Source organism: Panthera tigris, chromosome A2 (assembly GCF_018350195.1).
Source record: "Panthera tigris isolate Pti1 chromosome A2, P.tigris_Pti1_mat1.1, whole genome shotgun sequence".
Classification (NCBI taxonomy): domain Eukaryota; kingdom Metazoa; phylum Chordata; class Mammalia; order Carnivora; family Felidae; genus Panthera; species Panthera tigris.
The window spans coordinates 46,326,291-46,347,093 of NC_056661.1; the positions used below are offsets into that span (position 1 = coordinate 46,326,291).

A 20,803-nucleotide genomic window follows, 5' to 3' on the forward strand; every position below is an offset into this window, starting at 1 on the left:
TATTTTGTGAGGGTCAGTTGCACCACCTAGGACAATATACAAAGTCGTGTGAGCCCAGGCATACCTAAATGGGAGCACATTGTGATGCACCGATGCTGAGAGACAAGGGCATGTACTGTCTCAGCACAACCCCCAGATGTTCTATTCTCCCGAGAATCATCTAGTACATGGTGTTCAAGAGACCACTGCCCTAGGAAGTCTCTGCAAAAAGACTTCTGTAGTATTTTTTTTTAAGTGTGGTTGGATTGAAGAGAGTTGTATTTACAAATGAAAATGCTTGTGTGTTGCATATAACTAGGATGTCTGTCCTTCTAGCTGTCCATCATGAAGGAAAGGAGATGACTGGGGGGCAGGGGTAGCTTTAAGAGCCCTGGACTGAGTCCTAGCTCTGCCACTAACTGGCTGGGTGACAATGGCAAATGAATTGACTTAATTTCTAAAAGCCTCAGTTTCCTCATTGGCACCACCATTGTGGTGGTGAGGATTAAAGGTCAAAGGAGAGGTTCGTACAAGGATCTTGTAACTTGTCATTTATACTTACATATAATCTGTAATGCCTTGTATGAATAAAAGGGCAAAGCTTTTTCATACGTTGAATGCATATACTTCCTCAAAAACATTTTTGTTTGTTTCACTTCTAGATTGCCTCTTTAAGCTATGTCCCATGAATCGCTACTCTGCCCAGAAGCAGTTCTGGAAAGCTGCCAAGCCAGGGGCCAACAGTACAACCGATGCAGTGCTGCTCAACAAACTGCACGTATGTATTGCGAGGGGTCTCTCCATGAGGAGGGTCTTTGGAGTGGCCACTGGGTAGTGTCTGAGCGAAATGGGTTAGCGTTACAACCCCTCAGCTCTAGGTACTGGCTTTCATATGACCTTTGTGAAAGGGATAAAGGGGAGCCTGACCCTAAGGAGAGAAATATCATAGTCAGCCTGAGATATCTTGAGAGTTACTCTCTGCTTAGCCATTCCACTTCTCAGATGACTGGCTACAGAACTGGTTATGAGCATAAGTTCTGGAAGCAAATTCTGGCTGTATCACTCACTAAATGCTGATCTTGGGGACGTTAATTAGCTATTTGGTGCAATTCCCTGCTTATAAAAAGGGAATGGTAATATCCACACCAGGAGACTCTTGTGAAATGAAATCAAACATGAAATGAAACATAAAAGGTACATGAACAGTGCCTGAAATGTAGTAAGTGCTTAATAAATTTTAGCTATTACCACTGTATTGATCCTGACTATTATCTTGGCATATAAGAGAGAAGTGTATTCCACTGTTAATGTGCTGTGTGACCATAAGCAAGTTTTTGAGCCTCTCTGCGCATGTTTATCCATCTGTAAAATGATGACATAGTTTTTTTAGTGTCTTGTATCTAGATGACCTAATTCTTCTGTGAGGCTAATTTGTGTGGAACTACTTGGAGGTGTTTAGAAGAAGGACATGACATATATCCAATGTAGTGGTATTAAAATTGCAATGTATTTTCTATCCCAGGATTTTCCTGCTTTGTTTTTCTCAGTGTTGTTTATCATGATCTTTCTAATTTATCAGCTGGCTACCGCCACTAGTATGTAAACTACCTGAGGACACAGATTTGTATCAGATTTGCTCATTGCTGTATCCTTCGTGCCTACAATATGTAGTAGGCACTCAAATATTTACCAACAGAATGAAAAAAAAAAAGGTCTTTATTGAGACTTAGTGATAACAGTTGAAGACATAGAGTATCTATGAGCACCATGGAACTTGCCAGGTCATGTCTCACACTGGGTCTCCCGGACTAACATATGACAGAGTCACCACCAGCTGCATTTGGTAAGGGAAGCGACGTGTGGAGGACCGTCTTTATTCAGTGATACCATGTTAGGTGGGTGTTAGGTACTCTAGGTATGCTGAAAAGACCTGGTTCCCAGCCTTGGCGAGCTTGTTGTACCCTGTGAGAGCACGCAGGCAGTCACTCCTGTTGCACTTAAAATGAAATCGAGACTTTGTGCCTGCTGGACCGTGCTTTCTCCTTTGAGGCTTCTGAACTACACTCATTATGCTCCACTGGCTTTATTTCACTTTATTGTTTTGAGCACCACAGACTCTTACAGATTTTTTTTTTAAGTTTATGTATTTATTTTGAGAGGAGAGAGGGAGAGAGAGAATCTCAAGCAGGCTCCACACTGTCAGTGCAGAGCATGATGTGGGGCTCAGACAGAAAAACCGTGAGATCATCATCTGAGCCAAAATCACAAGTCAGATGCTCCAACAACTTTGCTACTTTTGTGCTTTCTGTTTATTCTTAGAACATTCTTCCCCTGACTCTTCCTAAGTTAAGACCTTTGTCTCCTTCATATCTCTGTTTTAAGTGTTACCTCAGTGAGGCCTCTCCTCACTTCCTTATCTAAGTGATGCCCTGCTTGCTTTCCTGTCTTTGGATTTTTCTCAGCACTCTTCCCTGTCTTACTCATTAGAATGACAGCTCCACAAGATGAGGAACAATGGCTGGCTTGATCATCACTGTATCCCCAGTGCTTAGAATAGTGTCTGGTATGTAGTAGGTGCTCAAGAAATACTTGCTGAATAAATGAGCACTGTGCTAGGTGATGGTAATGAAACTGTGATAGTATCTGAACCCTTTGGGAGCTCAATAGCTAATCAAGAACAAAGAGGTGGTGACAAGGCACCATGGCAAGTGCTCTTACAGGGTGAACCTAAAAGCCCCCAGGAGGTTGTGGAAACACTTAGAAGGGGCACCCAAATCCATCTTTGTGAATAAGCAGTAGCGATATGGTAGTCAGGGAGGGCCTCCCGGAGGAGGAAATGATGAGTCTCAATGTGAGGCATCTGTGGGAGTCAGAGAGTAGGAGAAGAAGAAAGATCACAAACAAAGAGATTGTTGTGAATACTTCAGGAATTGCATCATTATTTTCGTGGTTTCAGGGCCGATGTTCTCAACCTCAGCAGACTGATTGCTCCCTCTTAAGAGAAAATATTATGTAATTTTATGAACAGGAAGTAACATTCATAAATAATGCAACCTCTGAAGATACCAGTGTCTTTTTAATGTGTATTTTTGAGAGCGCGGGCACGCGCGCGTGCGAGAGAGAGGGGAGGTGGGAGTGGCACGGGAGGGGCAGAGCAAGAGGGAGACAAAGAATCTGAAGCAGGCTCCAGGCTCTGAGCTGTCAGCACAGAGCCTGATGCCGGGCTGGAACCCATGGACCATGAAATCATGACCTGAGCCGAAGTTGGACGCTTAACCAAGCCACCCAGACACCCCTGAAGATACCAGTTTTTTAAAAAAGAAATAACAGGAAAGTAATAAATATTATAATGGTGTGCTTTGGTAAATTAATGCTCAGGCACGATTATTCTAGAGGATTTAAGGAAATAAATGCTCTCACCTATTTGTATAAACTCTATGCATGAGGCAGCCAAAGATGGTGACTCAGGTAGGTGTGTAGTGCTGGCCACCAAATAGCATGTTTTTCGTAATGTGATTTTCCAAAATGGTCAGCAGCCCTTGGCAGTGTTAGGAAGAGTGCAAAGTGTACTGTTCCTGTTATTAAATAGGACTTGCATTTTGCTTAAATGTATTAATGGTGGTAATTAGACCATATAAAACTGTACTTTGTGTTGATCTGTAAAGTGGAGTTAGGGGCTAGACCCAGAAATTGCAGACCACCTTTTAACCCTTGGGAATGTCAACCAGACATAACATTGTACGGGATGAATGAGACTTTACCATGCATTTCAGGGCACCCAGCATTCCTAGCTCCTGTCCATTCAATGTCAGTAGTGCCCCCCCCACTGCCCCTCACCACTGTGATGATCCAGGGTCCTCCTAAAGTCTGTATCTGGGACTGTGGAATCCAGTTGAATGGGTTTGTTTAATCTTTGAGGTCTCTAATGTGAGCTATTTAGTGCTTATGCCTGTGGGGTTATCTTGCAAGAAGTGCATCTTCTGTTGTTCCACCTTTCTTTTTCTGGAAGGAAAATCATTCTGTTCAATGAGATCTTATTAGGACATCTCAAAACCTTCCTTCTCCTATGCTTTTTACAGCAGGGGTTGTAAATTAAGATTCCTCTTGATCATGCAGGAAACATAATCAACCGGAATAAAGGGAACTTGGTGGGCCTGGTTGCTAAGTGGAGGGTGTGTGTGTGTGGGTCCACAGGGGGCAGATACACTCCCCTGCTGTTGCTGTGTGGGAAGGTGGGCTCAGAGCTGCTGCCACATCTTCTGCTTTCTCAAGAGAAGCTACAAATTCATGCTTTATGTCTATTATCTCAAGTTTTTTAAAAATGTCAGCAACTAATTTAATTATAGTTTAAAGCACGCATTCAGCACAATAATGTCTCAAGCTGAGTGGGGTTCTTTAGTCAGCTGTTTGCAACCTGTGATATGTATTATGTTTCCTTTCAATGAAAATTCCATGCAATGCTCCTTCCCATGAATGAACTGTGAAAAAAACCCGCACATTATGTTTGAGAAAACGTAATCCTCAAGGTGAGCAAGAACTCTGAACTCCTTATTTGAAAAAAAAAGACAATTATTTGTTTCATGCTGTTGATTCTTTACTATATATTTTTTAAAAGGAAACCAATACTTTTTCCTGATTTGGGATTCCTGATGTGACTTGGGTGTTGACTTTGTGCATTTCCTACTTTTATTGCTTATTTGGACCTCCCCACCCCCACCCCCACCCCGACCCCCACCCCCACCCCCACCCAGCGTCTGAAAGTCATGTACATGTCTTAGTTCAGTCATTAAAAATGTTGTATTTTGGGTAGCCACTTGCCTTTGGGGGTTAGTGGCCAGTCTCCATTGAGTTTTCATTTTTATTTTTGTCAACTACTGTGCAGTACCCCAATCAAAGGTCAGATTATTTTAAATTAATGCCATTTAAGGAATTAGTTGTCTAGACCACTTGACTTCCCTTTGACTAGGATAAGCCACATAGAAACAGCATTCTGAAGGAGAATGACATCTAGTGGCTGGATACTGTGTGTTCATTCCCTCTACAGCACTAACTGGATTCTAACTCGTCTGCTCATGATTTCTCAAAAGTCTCTTGGCAAAAGGAGCTTCTCCTACCTACCTGCACATCATATAATGTGCTCTACAGGCCTTGACTACTGTTTGCCGACAGCATTTTGACTGACATTGTTTTGGTTCTGAAAAACAGTCAATTACATTAAGCCATAGTTTGGGCAAGCTAGGAAGAACCGGAAGAGTGACCCATCTACTGTCTTCAGAAGCCTGAGTCTTGTATTGCTTGTTTTCAGAAGCCTTAATTCCTTATCTTCCTTGTCTTATTACATGGTTCAGGGATTTTTGACCTTAAATAACCTCTCCCCACTGTTCCTGTGACCTTTCTGTAGTAATTGAATAATGGTTTGTCTGTTTGTGAAATAAAGTAACAGGTGGCTATGATAGGGGTGACCTTGATGTTGCTTAGGGAGCATGGTAGTATCCATGATGAACCATGGAGATAGAGGCCGTAGCATTAAGTGTGATTTCTTCCTCAGAACAAAACAGTCCTCAACCTAGTGTGTTAGGGAAAAGAACAACAAGTATTTAAATTATTAGGTTTTAAACATTGAAAAAGAACACATTTAAGATGGCTTTTTAAAAAATCCAGGCTATTTGTCCCAGAGATACAATGAAGAGGTTTTTGAAGAAATAACATACGTGAGTGTTAAAGACAAATAATTCTAAAATATACATGAGTAAGAAAAGGGGAAAAAATAATGTAATCCCTAAATCTTAATCCTCAACTATATTGTTGGTTTTTATTTGGTGTGTCCCCCCATCCACCCCCATTATATTCCTGTATTTATACATTTGGAACTATCAATGGGAACATACTGTATTCTCCTTCTTTAACTTGCTTTTATTCACTTAATATGTTATGAATGAGTAAGAATCTTTTACCTTCATTGTAATGATTACATGGTTCCTCCATTGTACTCCAGTACTTTAATTTTAGATAGCCAATCCTTGTGTGGTGTGTTGTATTCAGAATTCTGAGTTTTTACAGTGTCAAAACTAGTTGTTATGGACTGATGTCTGTGCAAGGTTATCTTTTAAGGAGAAACTTCTGGAAATGGAATTGGTAAATCAAAGTTGAACCCATTGAAAAAATTTCTGAGCGACATTGCCAGGTTATCCTTTAGATACATTTATTAGTTTACCATTTTACGGTGTGGGCCATTTCTTAGAATTTACTTAAAGGGTTTAACAGACAAAATCTCACTCTGTGCAAAGGTGAAGCAACCTTAATCAGTGGGCCCAGGTATAGTTAGTACCTTACTATCTTTGTAGCAATCTGTGCCTCACCTGTTGAACCTAAAAATCATGAAGGTTATTTTTGTCTAAAACCCTAATTTGGCTTTGTGGAAGGAGTTAGCTAAGGACTGATGGGTGAACTCAAATGAATACATTTGGTATTTTACGTATTTAACCAAAAGTAATATAAATTGGACACTTTTCTCCTTAAAGAGTGCTTATAGAAAAAGTAAATTTTTTGAATGGTCCATAAGGTTAATGCATTGGTTCATTTAATACTTACCTAGGCTTGGTTATCATTAAATCTTTTAAACAGAATTGGAGATGTGACTTTGGGTATTTATTTATTTATTTATTTATTTATTTATTGACTTTGGGTATTTTAAGTGAGGTTCTTAGGTATTTATTTTCCAATATAATTTTTTAATTTTACTTTTTATATATTTTTAGACAAATGCCCTTGAATCTGTGAAACTGGTGGTATTTAATTGGTTTTTCATATGGAAAAATGCCTTCTTCATGACTAACTTGATGCTTCTTTTTAGATGTGCCAGCAAACACTGAGTTACCACTTTTGTACTCCATCTAGGCATAGGTAGGAACTTAATATTTTAGATTGGTGCTACTTAAACTGAGGCCACTGGAAATTAAAAGTAAGAGGAATGCCCATGAGAATTTTCTCTCCTAAACAGTAATCTTTACATCATTTTAAATCCAAGAAACACGTTTTTGTGATTTACTAAAGATGAAAACTTACTGTGGGGTTTTGAGTAGACAAAAACTATGTCGGAAAATGTTAAATTTTATTTTACTGAAGGTATTGATTTTTCCCGCTTTGACATTTTTTTCTTGAATTTCTTGTCCATGTTAGTTGAGACAACTACTTAGCAGAAAGAACAAATGTCTCTCTAAAAAGTATAAACCTTCCTTCCAAGTGGATTCAGTGCAATATTGTGTTTGGGAAACTACCTGCTGAACCTGTGGATACTGTAGAGATCTCTGGAAGGGTGCCGCACAGGCATGAAACTAACCAGAAGAGAAGGTGGGAGGAAATGAAGGGAGGATGTGGATGCAGGGGAAGGGAGAGCTGAGAATGGTGCTGAAACAGTTTGGATGCCTAGGATTACCATGTCATCCACACGGGTATTATTTCTGGATGTGTCTTGAACCCAGTGGATTTTATCATTGTGTAACTGAGAAGGGCAAGCTGGTAACTAATTCTAGGAGAGAGAGGGAGGGTAGGAAGCCTCTGAATGGACCATTGTTGTACGGGGTTGAGACAGATGTGAGAAACTTAAAGTGATTTACACTGATACAGGCAGATCATTCTCCTGCAACACGGGTTTCTTTTTGGTTTACAATTGCTTTCTGCAGCTTATTTTTGTGAAAAGACATACTTTGCTAAAAATACTTACATTCAAGGTAGAGGTGGAACAGATGCTGAATTTGAAGGAAACGGAGAGATCCTTCACCCAGCCAACTTACTTCACCAGTTGAAATTCTCATTGTTAGAACATTTCTTAATTTTAGAAACTTATGTATAATAATAATGGTTAGAGTTTATTGAGTTTATTTTCTCTAATCTTCACATCTGCCCAGAAAGACTTGCTTTTGTCCCCATTTTGTGAATAAGAATATTGAACAAGAAGGCTTGGTGAGATGAAGTAACCTGGCCAACATGATAAAGCTAATATGTGTGGGACCAAGCCCAAGCCTGGAAGGGTCCTATGAAAATGCAGACTGTTCCTTGGGAAAGAGGCCCTTTAACTCATTGGCATCTGGTAGCATCTGGCCTCAAGGAAGGGGAAACTTCAGGAAGAGAACAATGGAAAGTGTTCTGAAATCTACAACTGGTCACCAGGGTTTTATTACCCATCAGATACTGAATTCGTTCCTTCTTAATGTACTTCTGTTTGACCGAGTCTAGGTTTGGGGGAAAAGGCTGCTATCAACAGTTTCTTTGTTGCCTAGGGCAAAACTAGTTCGCCTTCAACATGGTTATAATATGATAACAGTGCTTTCTCCGTTGTAAAAATAAATGAAGAAAAAAATATTCATGTTGATGGCCCTGGCAGACTATTCAGGAACCCTCTCTTCAGCTTTACCTGGTTCTCTAGTATGCCGTATTTGGACTGGTAATGTCTCCCAGTCCCGTTTATAACTACAGATTTGTAGTTAATCCAAATGTGGGTTTGAGAATTACCTCTGCTACTTAGTAGCTTTGTGATTTTTAAAAATATCCAACATTATTGTATAATTGTTTTAAATTGAAGGGTAATTAGCATGCAATGTTACATTACTTCAGGTGTACAACATCGTGATTTGACAAGTCCGTATGTTATGCCCACTGTAAGTGTAGCTACCATCTGTCCCCTTACTATACTATTACAATATCGATGATTATATTCCCTGAGCTGTGCCCTTCATCCCCATGACTTACTCATTCCGTAACTGGAGGCCTCTACTTCCCAGTCCTCTTCGTTCACTTTGTCTACCCCTCACCCTCTCCCTTCTGGCTACTACCACTTTGTTGCCCTTATTGATGGGTCTCTTTGTGCTTTTTTTGTTGTTTGGTCATTTGTTTTTTTAGATTCCACATATAAGTGAAATCACATGATATTTGTCTTTGACTCATTTCACTTAGCATAACACCCTCTAGGTTCACCCATGTTGCCACAAATGGCGGGATCTCATTCTTTGTAATGGCTGAGGGATACTCCATTGTGTGTATGTGCGCTTCTGTGTGCACTTACACTGCAATATAGATGTGTGATTTTTATTTTATATTTATTTTTTAAAAATTTTGTTTATTTATTTTGAAAGAGACAGAGACAGCATGAGTGGAGGAGGGACAGAGAGAGAGGGAGACAGAAAATCCCAAGCAGGTTCTGCGCTGCCAGTACAGAGCCCAGCACAGGGCCCAAACTCCGGAAACCATGAAATCATGACCTGAGCTGAAACCAAGTGTTATAAGAAGCTTAACCAACTGAGCCACCCAGGCGTCCCAAATTTCAAGTGTACACAGAAGTAAATAGTATAACAAATCCCTTTTGTACCCATTATCCAGCTGTGTAGTGTTGAATAAACCCTTTAATCTTGGAGCCTGTTTTCTCTTCTTTAATTGGGGATAATGATAGGGCGCCTGTGTGGCTCAGTTGAGCATCTGACTTGGGCTCAGGTCATGATCTCGTGTTTGGTGTGTTTAAGCCCCACATCAGGGTTGCTGCTGTCATCCCAGAGCCCACTTCAGATCCTCTGTCCCTCTCTCTCTGCCCCTCCCTGCTTGCGCTCTCTCAAAAATAAATAAAACATTAAAAAAAGTTTTTAAATGGGGATAATCTCTCAGGAAGCTACTATGAAAATTAAATTATAATAACGTCTAACAATAATAACTCCATAAATGCTGTAATGACCAGACATAATGGTACGTGATTCCTCTGAGGTGTAGGTGCTCTTTTTATCCTCATTTTATGAAAGTAGAAATTGAGGATCATGAATATTAAATAATGCATTCCAGGACACAGATCCAGAAATCACCCAAAACCAGCATTTAAATTTAGTTTTATTTTTCTGCAAAACCTTAAAAGAGGATTTTTACAAATCATAAAAAGGCTATGCAAATTCTCTCCCACCCCTACCCTATTTTTTTCAAAAATATATAAGCTTTTGACATAGTCTTAACCTAAGCAGATGTCAATGAATTCCTGAAAGAAAAAAAATACATTTTAAAAAAGCAAAAAAGGCCAACAAAACAAGGGCATAGGGGGTTGACCTCTTGAACCCCTTGGTCATTTTGCATAGCCTCAGGGCATATTTATGTACAGTATTTGCTTATATTTGTGGTTCTCGTATAAAACCGGCAACATTGGTTTTGCATCATTGAGGAGAAATATAAGCCATTGTTTCCTGTTTGTGACCAGTCTCCTTTCTCCGTGTGTAGCATGCTGCAGACTTGGAAAAGAAGCAGAATGAGACAGAAAACAGGAAATTGCTTGGGACCGTAATCCAGTATGGCAACGTGATCCAGGTAGGTCATGGCCGCTCTTCTCCTCTGGAGCATTACAGAGAACAAAACTGAAAAAACAAGCACGTGAGATCGGGTTTGGACAAGGTTCCAACTCCACGGAGACAGACTATTGCAAAAGGTCTAGTGTTCTTATATGGATTGGTCTCTTGGGCTTGCTTTTGAGTTGGCCTTCTGTCAGTGCGGGAACCCACTACTCTGCCCTGTAGTTGGTGATTTAAGTTCTATGCAGATATTTTAAGTGGGTATTTCCCCACCTGGAAACCAGCCTGGCCACTGCACTTCTGTTTCACATGCCTTCCTTGAAAGTTCTTCCTATTGGTGAAAATTGGATTCCCTGTACCTTTTATCTGTTGGTTCAAGAGCTGGTCATAGGGGTAATAAGAGCAATTCTGGGCCTTCATGTAGAATATTTGGTGAATAGGTCTCAAGTCTTGTCTCACAGGTTTGTAAGGCTTACTTGTTTATCCCTTGTGCCTTTAGAGTTGGTGTGGGGATAAAACACAATCTAGGAAAGAGCTACTGAGGGCTTTGCTAAGAAAATCTTTCTGGGTCTGTCCTTGCAGAAAATAGTGTGTGAAGATATCCAGGGCCAAATGTAGCGTTTTTCTGTTTATCTAGTTGCCAGCTAGTTTTGACAAAGGGTAATAGTTACTAACTTTTGAGGACCTGACCCATTTGGTTATCTTGCTTCGTTATTTCCCTCTCTGAAAGATTTTACTTAACATTTAAACCTTCTGGTTACAAAGGTATTCTTTCCCATTGTTATTTCTATTAGAAAGCAGTGATAAACTGGAGTATGGGAAAACTAGAATTGCCACATGGGTAACAGCAAACTTTTATGTTTAAATGGGTTATTATTATTTGGTCTTCCGGAATAGTAAAGTGGCTTTCAAATCCTGCCAGTCCCGCTCTGCCTCCCTTTCAAATTCTATCCGGCTGAGAAAGGACACAGGGGTCCAGGTGGTCCCAGAGTTCAGTATCTGCTTTATCGCTGGGCCAGGCCAATGCCTTCACAGTCAGAGTGAAGAATTCCATTATGTGGTAAGATGAGAGAATATGGCTTGAACTAAAGATGACAGATGGGGACAGGAGCTCAGAATGTAAGCCCTTAAGTGCATTCCAATTCAGATTTTGTGAGATTTATAGCAAGAAATGGAATGTCTCAGTTTGCTTACCAGCAAAATGGGAATAATAATGGTATTTGTTTCCAAGAATAACTGAGAGGTACCTGTCACAAAGTAAGCTTTGAATACATTTTAGCTGATGTTATTTATTATGCCTTATTCAAAGCCTGGATCTTGGGATCCATCTCTAGATAATGTCAGTTTATAAACCAAGTGAGTTCAGCACCTGGACAGGTGTGTGGAGGAGCAGGGGCCACTCACCAGGGTAACAATGAAGATGTCAAGAGGGTATCACCTTCCCCTGTGTATCATGGCCGGGGGGATGTCAGGGGCTCACAAATCAGACAAGTTACTCCTTCACCCCAACAATGCTGGTAGAAGAATGTAGACTATCTAGGCGTATTCTAGACACTGTATGTATTGACATAGGAAAAAGAGATATTGGCAGTTGGCAATGAAGTTCCCTGCCAGTCTTAATATTTTTTCAGGATTTGGCAGTCTTTTATTCACTCTTCCTTTTCTCTTACAGCCTGTTAAGTCGGGAAGCATTAATCAACGCTTCTTGATGTAGACCTACTCTGAGACAAGTTGTTTCCCATTAATTGGGAACCCTTAATTGTAACCCTTAATTCTAAAGAATTAAGTGCTTAGCAATTCAAAGTGGAAATTTGTAGCAGCCATGTTCTTTCACATGAAATGACTACCCCTTACAGGGTATTCACTTAAACTATTTCTTGTGCTCAGAGGTGCCTTTCCTTAGCTCCATATTAGGGTCAGGGATATTCAGATAGCAGTTCCTCAGCTCCTTTACATGGAATTAGATGTTAACAGATGGCAGAGTGGTTTACCTTGCTGATGGTGCGCTTGACCTGAGCAACATCCATCTTGTCCAGGGCCATGTTGAGGGGAAAAAACAAAATATTTCTTCTTCCCTCAACTTGTTCTCCTTTTGCTCTTTGTTGTTTTCTAATTACTCTCTGCCTCAGGCAGTTTTATGGCTCTGTAACTTCACAGTTAGCTCAGGGGTGGAAGGAATGTTTGATACATATTTATCTGACTGAGAGAGAAATCCTAGAGATTCAGATATGCTTGCACTCACTCTATTCTCTCTGTGGGTTTTCAGCTCCTGCATTTGAAAAGTAATAAATACCTAACTGTGAATAAGAGGCTTCCAGCGCTCCTGGAGAAGAATGCCATGAGAGTGACTTTGGACGAAGCTGGAAATGAAGGGTCCTGGTTTTATATTCAGCCATTCTACAAACTGCGATCCATCGGAGACAGTGTAAGTGTGAAGTCCCAGCCTGGGGAGTGCCCGTGCCATGCCTCAAACCATAATTGTATATAAAAGTCAACTAGGAGAATTTGTACTTGGAACCAGAGACTTATCCTGTATGAAGAGAGGGGAATCACTATGGAAACCAGTGTTTGGGAAAACAGGGAAATTTGGAGAGAAGTGTGACCTAAATACAGTAGCTATGTTTTTCCTACGGAGTTTCTGAGGAAAAAAAAAAAAAATTGTATGAATAGCCCATTACTTCAGTAACTTCACGAAAACAGCTTTCATATATTAATGTCCTGGGCAGTGTTCCTGTCATTTTAGATCCGTAGTGGAATAGAAATGCCTCTCTATTTTGGAAATAAAGTTAGTAAAGAAGGAGGAGAGAAAATAAGGAGATACAGCAGGGAAAGAGAATGGATTTTAGGATTGTCTTGTTTCTTTGTCGATAAGCCTGTAGGCTCTCCATCCCATTTCAGTGACTGCAGTTGGTCCTGAGCTGGCTCCTCTCCTAACAGATCATTAGGATATAAAGCCACTGAAATACTTCTTCATGTGACTTAGAACAGTTCTGCTATTTGTCAGCTACATTAGCACGTCATTATGTGGGCATAGAGTTGACAGTGAGTGTGTTTAAATGCCATCAGGCTGCATTTCTGACCTTGTTAAAGATTCCAAAATAGTAATTTTTTTTTTTACCAGAATGAAATGTGCCCTTAAACAGCTTGAAATCTCTTCAAAATGCTCATTTAGCCTTAACCTAAAACTGGATTTTGCTATTTTCAGTACTGCCGTTTAAGCTTACAAGCTTTGGACAGCATGTGTGTTAGTTTATATATTGGTGGGTGTATTACGTTATATACGTCATACCAGAAGCATACAGAAGCACTCTATTCCTTCCCAGTTATAGTAAATATTGATCCTCAGCTGAGAATAGAAGAACTAATCTAGTAAAGCTTAGTGTTCACCAAAAGTTTTGGCTTTTTTTTGAGGTACTTATATATAGTTGGAGTTAGGGAAAACTTAATTGTATATACTCCCCAAATGTATCAAACTGATAATAAATGAGTTTTACCTCTTGGAAACCATCGTTTCTGTTCTCCTACCTTCTACCCTCGTAATAAAAGACAAATGTGCTTTGTCCTGAATTTCAGCAAGTCCTTAGCTTTCTTATCCTTCAAACATACCTGTTTAGCTGTGCCTTCATTGAGAGGATAAGATGAACTTGAGCAGTTGGTTATCCTTTTTAGGACAGTGTTTTACAGACAACAAGTGTTGATCCATTCGTGGGCCACGAGATCAGTTTAGTGGCTTATGACTCTCATTTTAGTAAGTGGAATAGAATAGATAGTATCAGGCTGTCCTAAACATAATGAGGTAAGTATTGTTTTAGGGAGGGAACTTCTGTTTCAGGTAAATATAAATGTGTATATCTATATATGTACACATACACCCACATATGTGCACATAAATAGCTATGACTGGAATATAATGGAGAAGTATTTCTTACTGTGACTTTGCCCCCAAAAAAGTATCAAAGTCATTGCTTTAGATCTATAAAATTACAGCTTTATTGTTTCAGAGATAGACTTCCTTCAGACAGTATTCTGCTTCTACTCCAAATATTTAGTTAGGGCTTATTTATATGTATCTGTTAACATAGGGAAAAGGGGATATTGACAGCCGGAAGTGGCCTCTCATGCTGGTTGTAGCATTTCTCCAGGGATTGGACAGGTGCTATCGGACTTCTGTGCCTGGCCCGCACTACGAAGGCTTCAGCTCTGCTGGCTTAGGATGTGCCACATTTAAAGGGAAGACTAAGAATGCTCACCTGCCCTCCACCACTTCTGACCTGTTTGGTGAAAAGCTCTATTGGTCTCTTCCTTGCCAGGTGGTCATAGGCGACAAGGTTGTACTGAACCCCGTCAATGCTGGCCAGCCCCTACATGCCAGCAGCCATCAACTGGTGGATAACCCAGGCTGCAATGAGGTAAGGGAAACTCCATTATGGCTTGTGGGTAGGCATATGCTGTAAGAGCAGTCCTTCCTGGGGCCAAAACATGTGCGTGCTGAAAGTGACCTCATGACTGACTTGGGGCAGCATACCTCTTCTTCAGGTGAGCAATCAAAGCCCAGAATCAGTGTTGTCACATGGGGTTGTGCAAGCCTAGGCAGTGGGTGGTGGGTGAGGGCTGGTAACTACCCTGAGGCTCAGTGTACTAAGCCTCATATCACTGGGGGATTGTTGTCTAATTTGTTCAGCCAGAAGAGTGCCCTGGTACAAAATTTTTCTGGCCAGAGGGGCACCTTTTTCCAATTGGTCTCCCTTAAGAGCCTGCCTTTGGCTGATGACTAAGGTGGGTTTGCTACAGGCCATCAGCAACCTTGCAAGAGTGTTAGGTTGCTTTTGGCAGGACCTCTCCTTGGTCTCAAATTGGTAATTATAAGACAAAAGGACAGTGACTTGATTGTGACAGAAGTACTTGGTCTAATGGTTGGAAACATCAGCTCTGGAGTCCAGTAGATGTGGATTGAAATCCCCTATCTGCCATTCCCTAGCTCCATGTCTGTAGGTTAGTGTGCATCTCTCTTATCTCCCTGTGCGTTAGTTTTCCCATCTCTGAAATGGGCATGATGGTAGCCCTATGCCTGGCACATAATTAGTGTTCCGGCAGTGGCTGCTGCTTTTGGTGATGATCATTCACATTTCAGAATGTATTCCCTGGATGCTTCTTACCTTTATAGCTTTTATTAGTACTTGTTTTTATTGAGCTTTTACTTTTCGGCTACAGAACAAGAGACTTGGAGAAGAAGGTCAGGGAGCGAGGTTCCTGGAGTCATTTTGGGCATACATGGTGGTTGGCACAAAGGCACCATCAATTACCAAACCCATCTGACAGGCCAGTTGAATTTGCAGTTCCTGTGATCTTAACGTTAGGGCTTTTGGGCTGGAAGACACAGTTGTTGTGAGGGACATTAAAAACAAAATAATAACTGTCATCTGTTTTCCAGGTAAATTCTGTCAACTGCAATACTAGCTGGAAAATTGTCCTTTTCATGAAATGGAGCGATAACAAAGACGACATACTGAAGGGGGTGAGTTGGATACTTTCTGGGCCGCCAGCACTCGGCTCTATATGGGGCAGCAGCTAAATTCTCTTTTAGAATTGGTTTCCCTTAATTCCTCCATGCGTTGACTTTCAGGGTGACGTGGTAAGGCTGTTCCATGCGGAGCAGGAGAAGTTCCTCACCTGTGATGAGCACAGGAAGAAGCAGCACGTCTTCTTGAGAACTACCGGCCGGCAGTCAGCTACATCTGCCACGAGTTCGAAGGCCCTGTGGGAGGTGGAGGTAAGAGGTGGGGCCAGAGAGGGAGAGCGAGGACTCGTGGGCCTGTAGGGTACGTAAGCCCACCTCTTTCCAAAAATGGGTCAGGATGACAGATAAACAAGTGTTTCATACCATATCTGAAGGAAGCTGGATGTGCTGCTGGAGGAAAATGATGTCTACTTTGGAAGCAAGCTGGCAACTGGAACTGGACCTTTGTTTCTCTTAGGCATCGTATCATCTTTTCCTTCTTTGTCGAATTTCCCTTGCTCATTTGTCTGTCACAACAATATGTTATTGAGTGCCTACTCAGCATGATACAGAGGTGTCTCCTGTCATTGATAGGGTAGAAAGATACCCAGATCACTGGATGGTGAAGTGGGTAGAGGCACGTTCCCCGTGCTCTGGAGATCAAGATGAGGGAGGGAGGAGTTCAGGTTGGGTGAAGAAGGTAACATTTGAGCTGGTACTTAGAGAGCGATGTGTATTTCCAGAGGCAGAGATACACAGAGTGAAGGTCACTTCGTATCAGACAGTGGTGCGGAATTGGGAATGTGAGACGGTCTGGAGATCAGGCTTAACATCCCATTTTGGTGGGGTGGAAAGGATAGGCAGGGAATGAAACAAACTGGTTTTAGAGACCAGAGGTTGCAGGGCTCATACCCAGGCTGTGAGGAGCTGGGATTTAAGTCATAAGCAGGGGAGGAGCTTGGAGAGTAGTTTTGAGAAGGGGAGTAATGTAGTCAGTGTGCCGCTTGAGGAGATAGATGATTCTGCTCACGGCGTGTCATTTATTGAGAGGAGGTGGAGAGAGATGAGGTCGAACCCAAGAGTCAGTGGCATGAGTGCTTGGTGACAGAGGTGACTAGGACCTGTTCGGCAGGGACATGGCCCCTCCCCCAAAGTCCTCCTCTCTGCTTAACTGCAGCTGTTGGGGTACATGCTTTTGTCTTAGCTTGCCTCCTCTCTTTTTCCTTCCTTCAACTATTGTATGTTTTTATTGGGATACAGCAGACATAAAGTGCCCAGGTCAAAAAGACACAACTTGATGAATTTTTACGTACACATACAGTCATGTAACCAACACCCAAGTCAGGAACTAGAAGACTAGTAGCACCTAGAAGTCTCCCTTGAACCTCCTTTTCAGAACTGTCTTGTCTTTTTTCCTAGAAAAGTAACCAGTAATTTGATTTCCATCTCCATGGTTGGGTGTTGTCTGTTCTTGAACTTCGTATAAATGGAGTCAGACAGTATATAACCTTTTTTGGTCTTGTTTTTGCACTCCGCGTAATTATTTTGAGATTCATGTTGTTACATGTATCAATAGTTCATTCCTTTCTGTTGGTGAGTCGTGTTTCACTGTAAGGTATCCCACAATGTATTCATCTGTTCATGAACATTTGAGTTGGTCCAACTTTTGGCTTTACAACTAAAGCTTCTGTGGGCGTTTTAAATGTGTACAAGTCTCTTTATGGTCATGAGCTTTCATTTCTCTTGGCTAAATATTTAGTAATGGAATAGCTGGATTATATGGTGGATATATGTTTAAAAGAAACTACCAAACTGCTTTCCAGAGTGCTCGTACCGTTTTATATTCCTACCAGCGGAGTATGAAAGTCCCAGTTCTTCCACATCATCACCAACACTTGGCACGTCAGTCTTTTTCATGGTAGCCATTTTAATAGGTGTGTGGTGAAATTTTGTGGTGCTTTCTTTTCACATGTTTATTAGAGAGTTGGGGAGGAGCAGACAGAGGAGAGAGAGAATCCCAAGCAGGCTCATGCTCAGTGCGGAACCTGATGTGGCGCTCAGTCTCACAAACAGTGAGATCATGACCTGAGCCAAAATTAAGAGACGCTAAACTAACTGAGCCACCCACGCGCCCGTCTTAATGCTTTTAATCTGCATTTCCCTGATGACAGATGATATTGAGCATTTTTTCATGTGTTTATTTTTCATCAATGCATCTTTTTCACTGAAGTTTTTGTTCTCATATTTTGCCCATTTAAAGAATTGTCTTAACCTCCCCTTTACTGTGGATGTTGTAATACTCAGGTTTATCTTGCCTGTTTTATAGAAAAATTTGCGCTATTTTTATTATGAAAGGAATCTATGTGAAGTTGTCATTTCCTTCCTCTTCCATATTTTCCGCTTTGCCTCCTTCTCTTTATACACCTAGCACTTGTTGGTAGTTCTTTAGGGTTAGGGTTTACATAGAGACACTATCAATCTTGCTAGGTTATAAACTCCTTGTGAGCCAGACCTTGGTCATTGATCTCTGATGCCACCATTGTACTCCGCACAGAGTTTTATATACTGAAAAGAGTCTGAATGACTTTTCATGTGTGATTTGGATACTAGTGCCAAAAAAAAAAAAACAAAAAACAAAAAAAAAACAACACTGAGAGGGAGAGAGACAGTGCACTCTATGTGGAGTGTTTGCATTCTGTTGCCTTCTTTTAAGGAGTTTTGGGGCGCCTGAGTGGCTCAGTCAGTTGGACATCTGACTTTGGCTCAGGTCGTGATCTTACGGTCTGTGAAGTTGAGCCCCCCACATCAGGCTCTGTGCTGCTGACAGCTGGGAGCCTGGAGCCTCCTTCAGATTCTGTGTCTCCCTTTCTCTCTGCGACAGACTCTGTCTCTCAAAAATAAACAAACATTTAAAAAAAAAATCTTTCCTTTAAAAAAGAAAAAAGAGTTTTGAGTTTTGTTTTGTCAGACAGTACAGTTACTTGTGAATGAGTTCGATGCTTCGGAGGCTTATTTTAAAGCTTTGTTAAGTCAAGAATGTTACAGTCCTTTTTTAAGGCCTGGATTGGCCCTGATACTAAGGTGTCACCCTTTTGACATTTTTACTGAATGCCCCAGGTGTTCCATGGAGTCTCTCAGAACACATCCCAGCTCTGAGAATGAGCTCTGAGAACGTGGAGCTCACAGCTTCCTTGTTATTTTTCATTTGGCCTTCTGGTTTCACCTTACACATCTGCAACTTTGTAATCAACCAAAGACTGGTGGAGGCCCCTGCGTAGGTGTCTGGAGCTTCTGTGGGAAGCTTTGTGTTCTGCCCCCACACATGCCAGACACTTCAGTCTCCCTAAATTCTGATTTGCCTCCTCGACTCAGACCAGTGTCTTCTGCTTGGATTCGCCCTCTCAGTGGTATCATCCAGAGAGGACCTTAAAGCAGAAAGCTGGACAAATCATGGAGATGACTTTGTTTCCCTTTACTCAGGGATCACAGTTATATACTACCTGTTGTCCATCATCTGAACACAGTTGTTTCCTATGTTTTATTCAGTTTTCTAGGTATTCTAGGTGTCTATGGCAAGTTTATATATTTTGTGCAGTGACTAATTGTTCATGACATCAGCTGCCATTGCCAGTTACTCTGTCATGACCAGACGCTGAAGTTACATGGATTTTTAGGGTAAATTGACCCCTGGCTCTCTGAGCTTCCAAGTTTCAGAGCATAGGTCTATCTATGTATTGCAGCACATGAATACCAGCATAAGTATGCTTTTACAGTTTCTCTGAAATTTCTTTTCATTTGTCATGTCTTTTATGGATGAATTGTAGAATCTTCTACTTCATTATCATTAAACCTAATAACCTGAAAACCCTTCAACTTTAAAAAAAAAATTTTTTTTTATGTTTATTTTTGAGAGAGACAGAGACAGAATGCGAGTGGGTTAGGGGCAGAGAGAGAAGGAGACACAGAATCCAAAGCAGGCTCCAGGCTCTCAGCTGTCAACACAGGGCCCGATGCGGGGCTCAAACTCACGAGCTATGAGATCATGATCTGAGCCGAAGTCGAACGCTCAACCGACTGAGCCACCCAGGCACCCCTTCCCTTCAACTTTTTACTGTAGGCATTTTGTATTGACTTGGAGACTATCTTCTTAGGAGAAGCATAACATTTCCATATGTTTGAGCTCTGACATTACATATGATCATTGCAGTGGCTTTCTTAGAAGATTTTCGGCTAATAGATATGACTCCTGAACTGTGATCTATGTGTGAAGTGTCCGTGTTATCTTAGCATGGGTTGACATTTCTTCTACTCCTGTTAATCATTCCTCCCCTTGCAGGTAGTCCAACATGACCCATGTCGGGGTGGAGCTGGGTACTGGAATAGCCTCTTCCGTTTCAAGCATCTTGCTACTGGGCATTACTTAGCAGCAGAGGTAAGTAGCTGCCTCCGTGTCTCTCTCTTTCAAGGCCGATACATTGCTTTTTCTTCATTTACCTGTGGCCATTGGGTAGTTAGACACTTGGGGTAATGCTCAGTCACCTTGTTTTTCCTTCTGCTTTTCTGTTTCCTCCTGCCTCATTTTCCTGCTTGTAGACAAGAAAAGGTAAAGATGATAAACACATTTTAGTACTTCACAGGGATGTTGATCAAGATGTGGGGGAGAAAGTAAGTTAGAAAATACTGCTATCGTGAGAATGTATTGTACAGCATGATGATGGTAGTTACTAATACTGTACTTTATATTTGAAAGTTAAGAGAGTAGATTTGTTTTTAAAGAAAAGAATGCTAATCTGGATTTTAGGATTATAGAAATTTTTGCTCTTGCATTCTGCTCTCCCCACATCTTATCTACCAACCCTGCTCCTAACATGAATGTCCAAGACTCAGCTGTAGGGAAACATGCTTTGTAAAGCCGGAAGCATTAAGACACATAAAGAATTAGACAACTTTATAAAGTATTGTGGTTTTCAGGCATTAGTGAAATAGGTAGGGTCTTATCTTTTACTTGCAG

At 41.1% G+C, this 20,803-nt stretch overlaps 1 protein-coding gene across 2 annotated transcripts in view; it reads left to right on the forward strand.

Moving 5' to 3' along the window:
- The window catches only part of ITPR1 (inositol 1,4,5-trisphosphate receptor type 1), a 326,172-nt gene that overhangs the window by 117,670 nt on the left and 187,699 nt on the right, over positions 1–20,803 (forward strand). For both annotated transcript variants that reach the window (XM_007076615.3, XM_015535056.2), the window contains exons 5-11: positions 642–757; positions 10,228–10,314; positions 12,562–12,720; positions 14,606–14,704; positions 15,727–15,810; positions 15,919–16,065; positions 20,129–20,224. In XM_007076615.3, the coding sequence (XP_007076677.1) occupies positions 642–757; positions 10,228–10,314; positions 12,562–12,720; positions 14,606–14,704; positions 15,727–15,810; positions 15,919–16,065; positions 20,129–20,224 (788 nt within the window). The remainder of the gene's footprint in view (positions 1–641; positions 758–10,227; positions 10,315–12,561; positions 12,721–14,605; positions 14,705–15,726; positions 15,811–15,918; positions 16,066–20,128; positions 20,225–20,803) is intronic.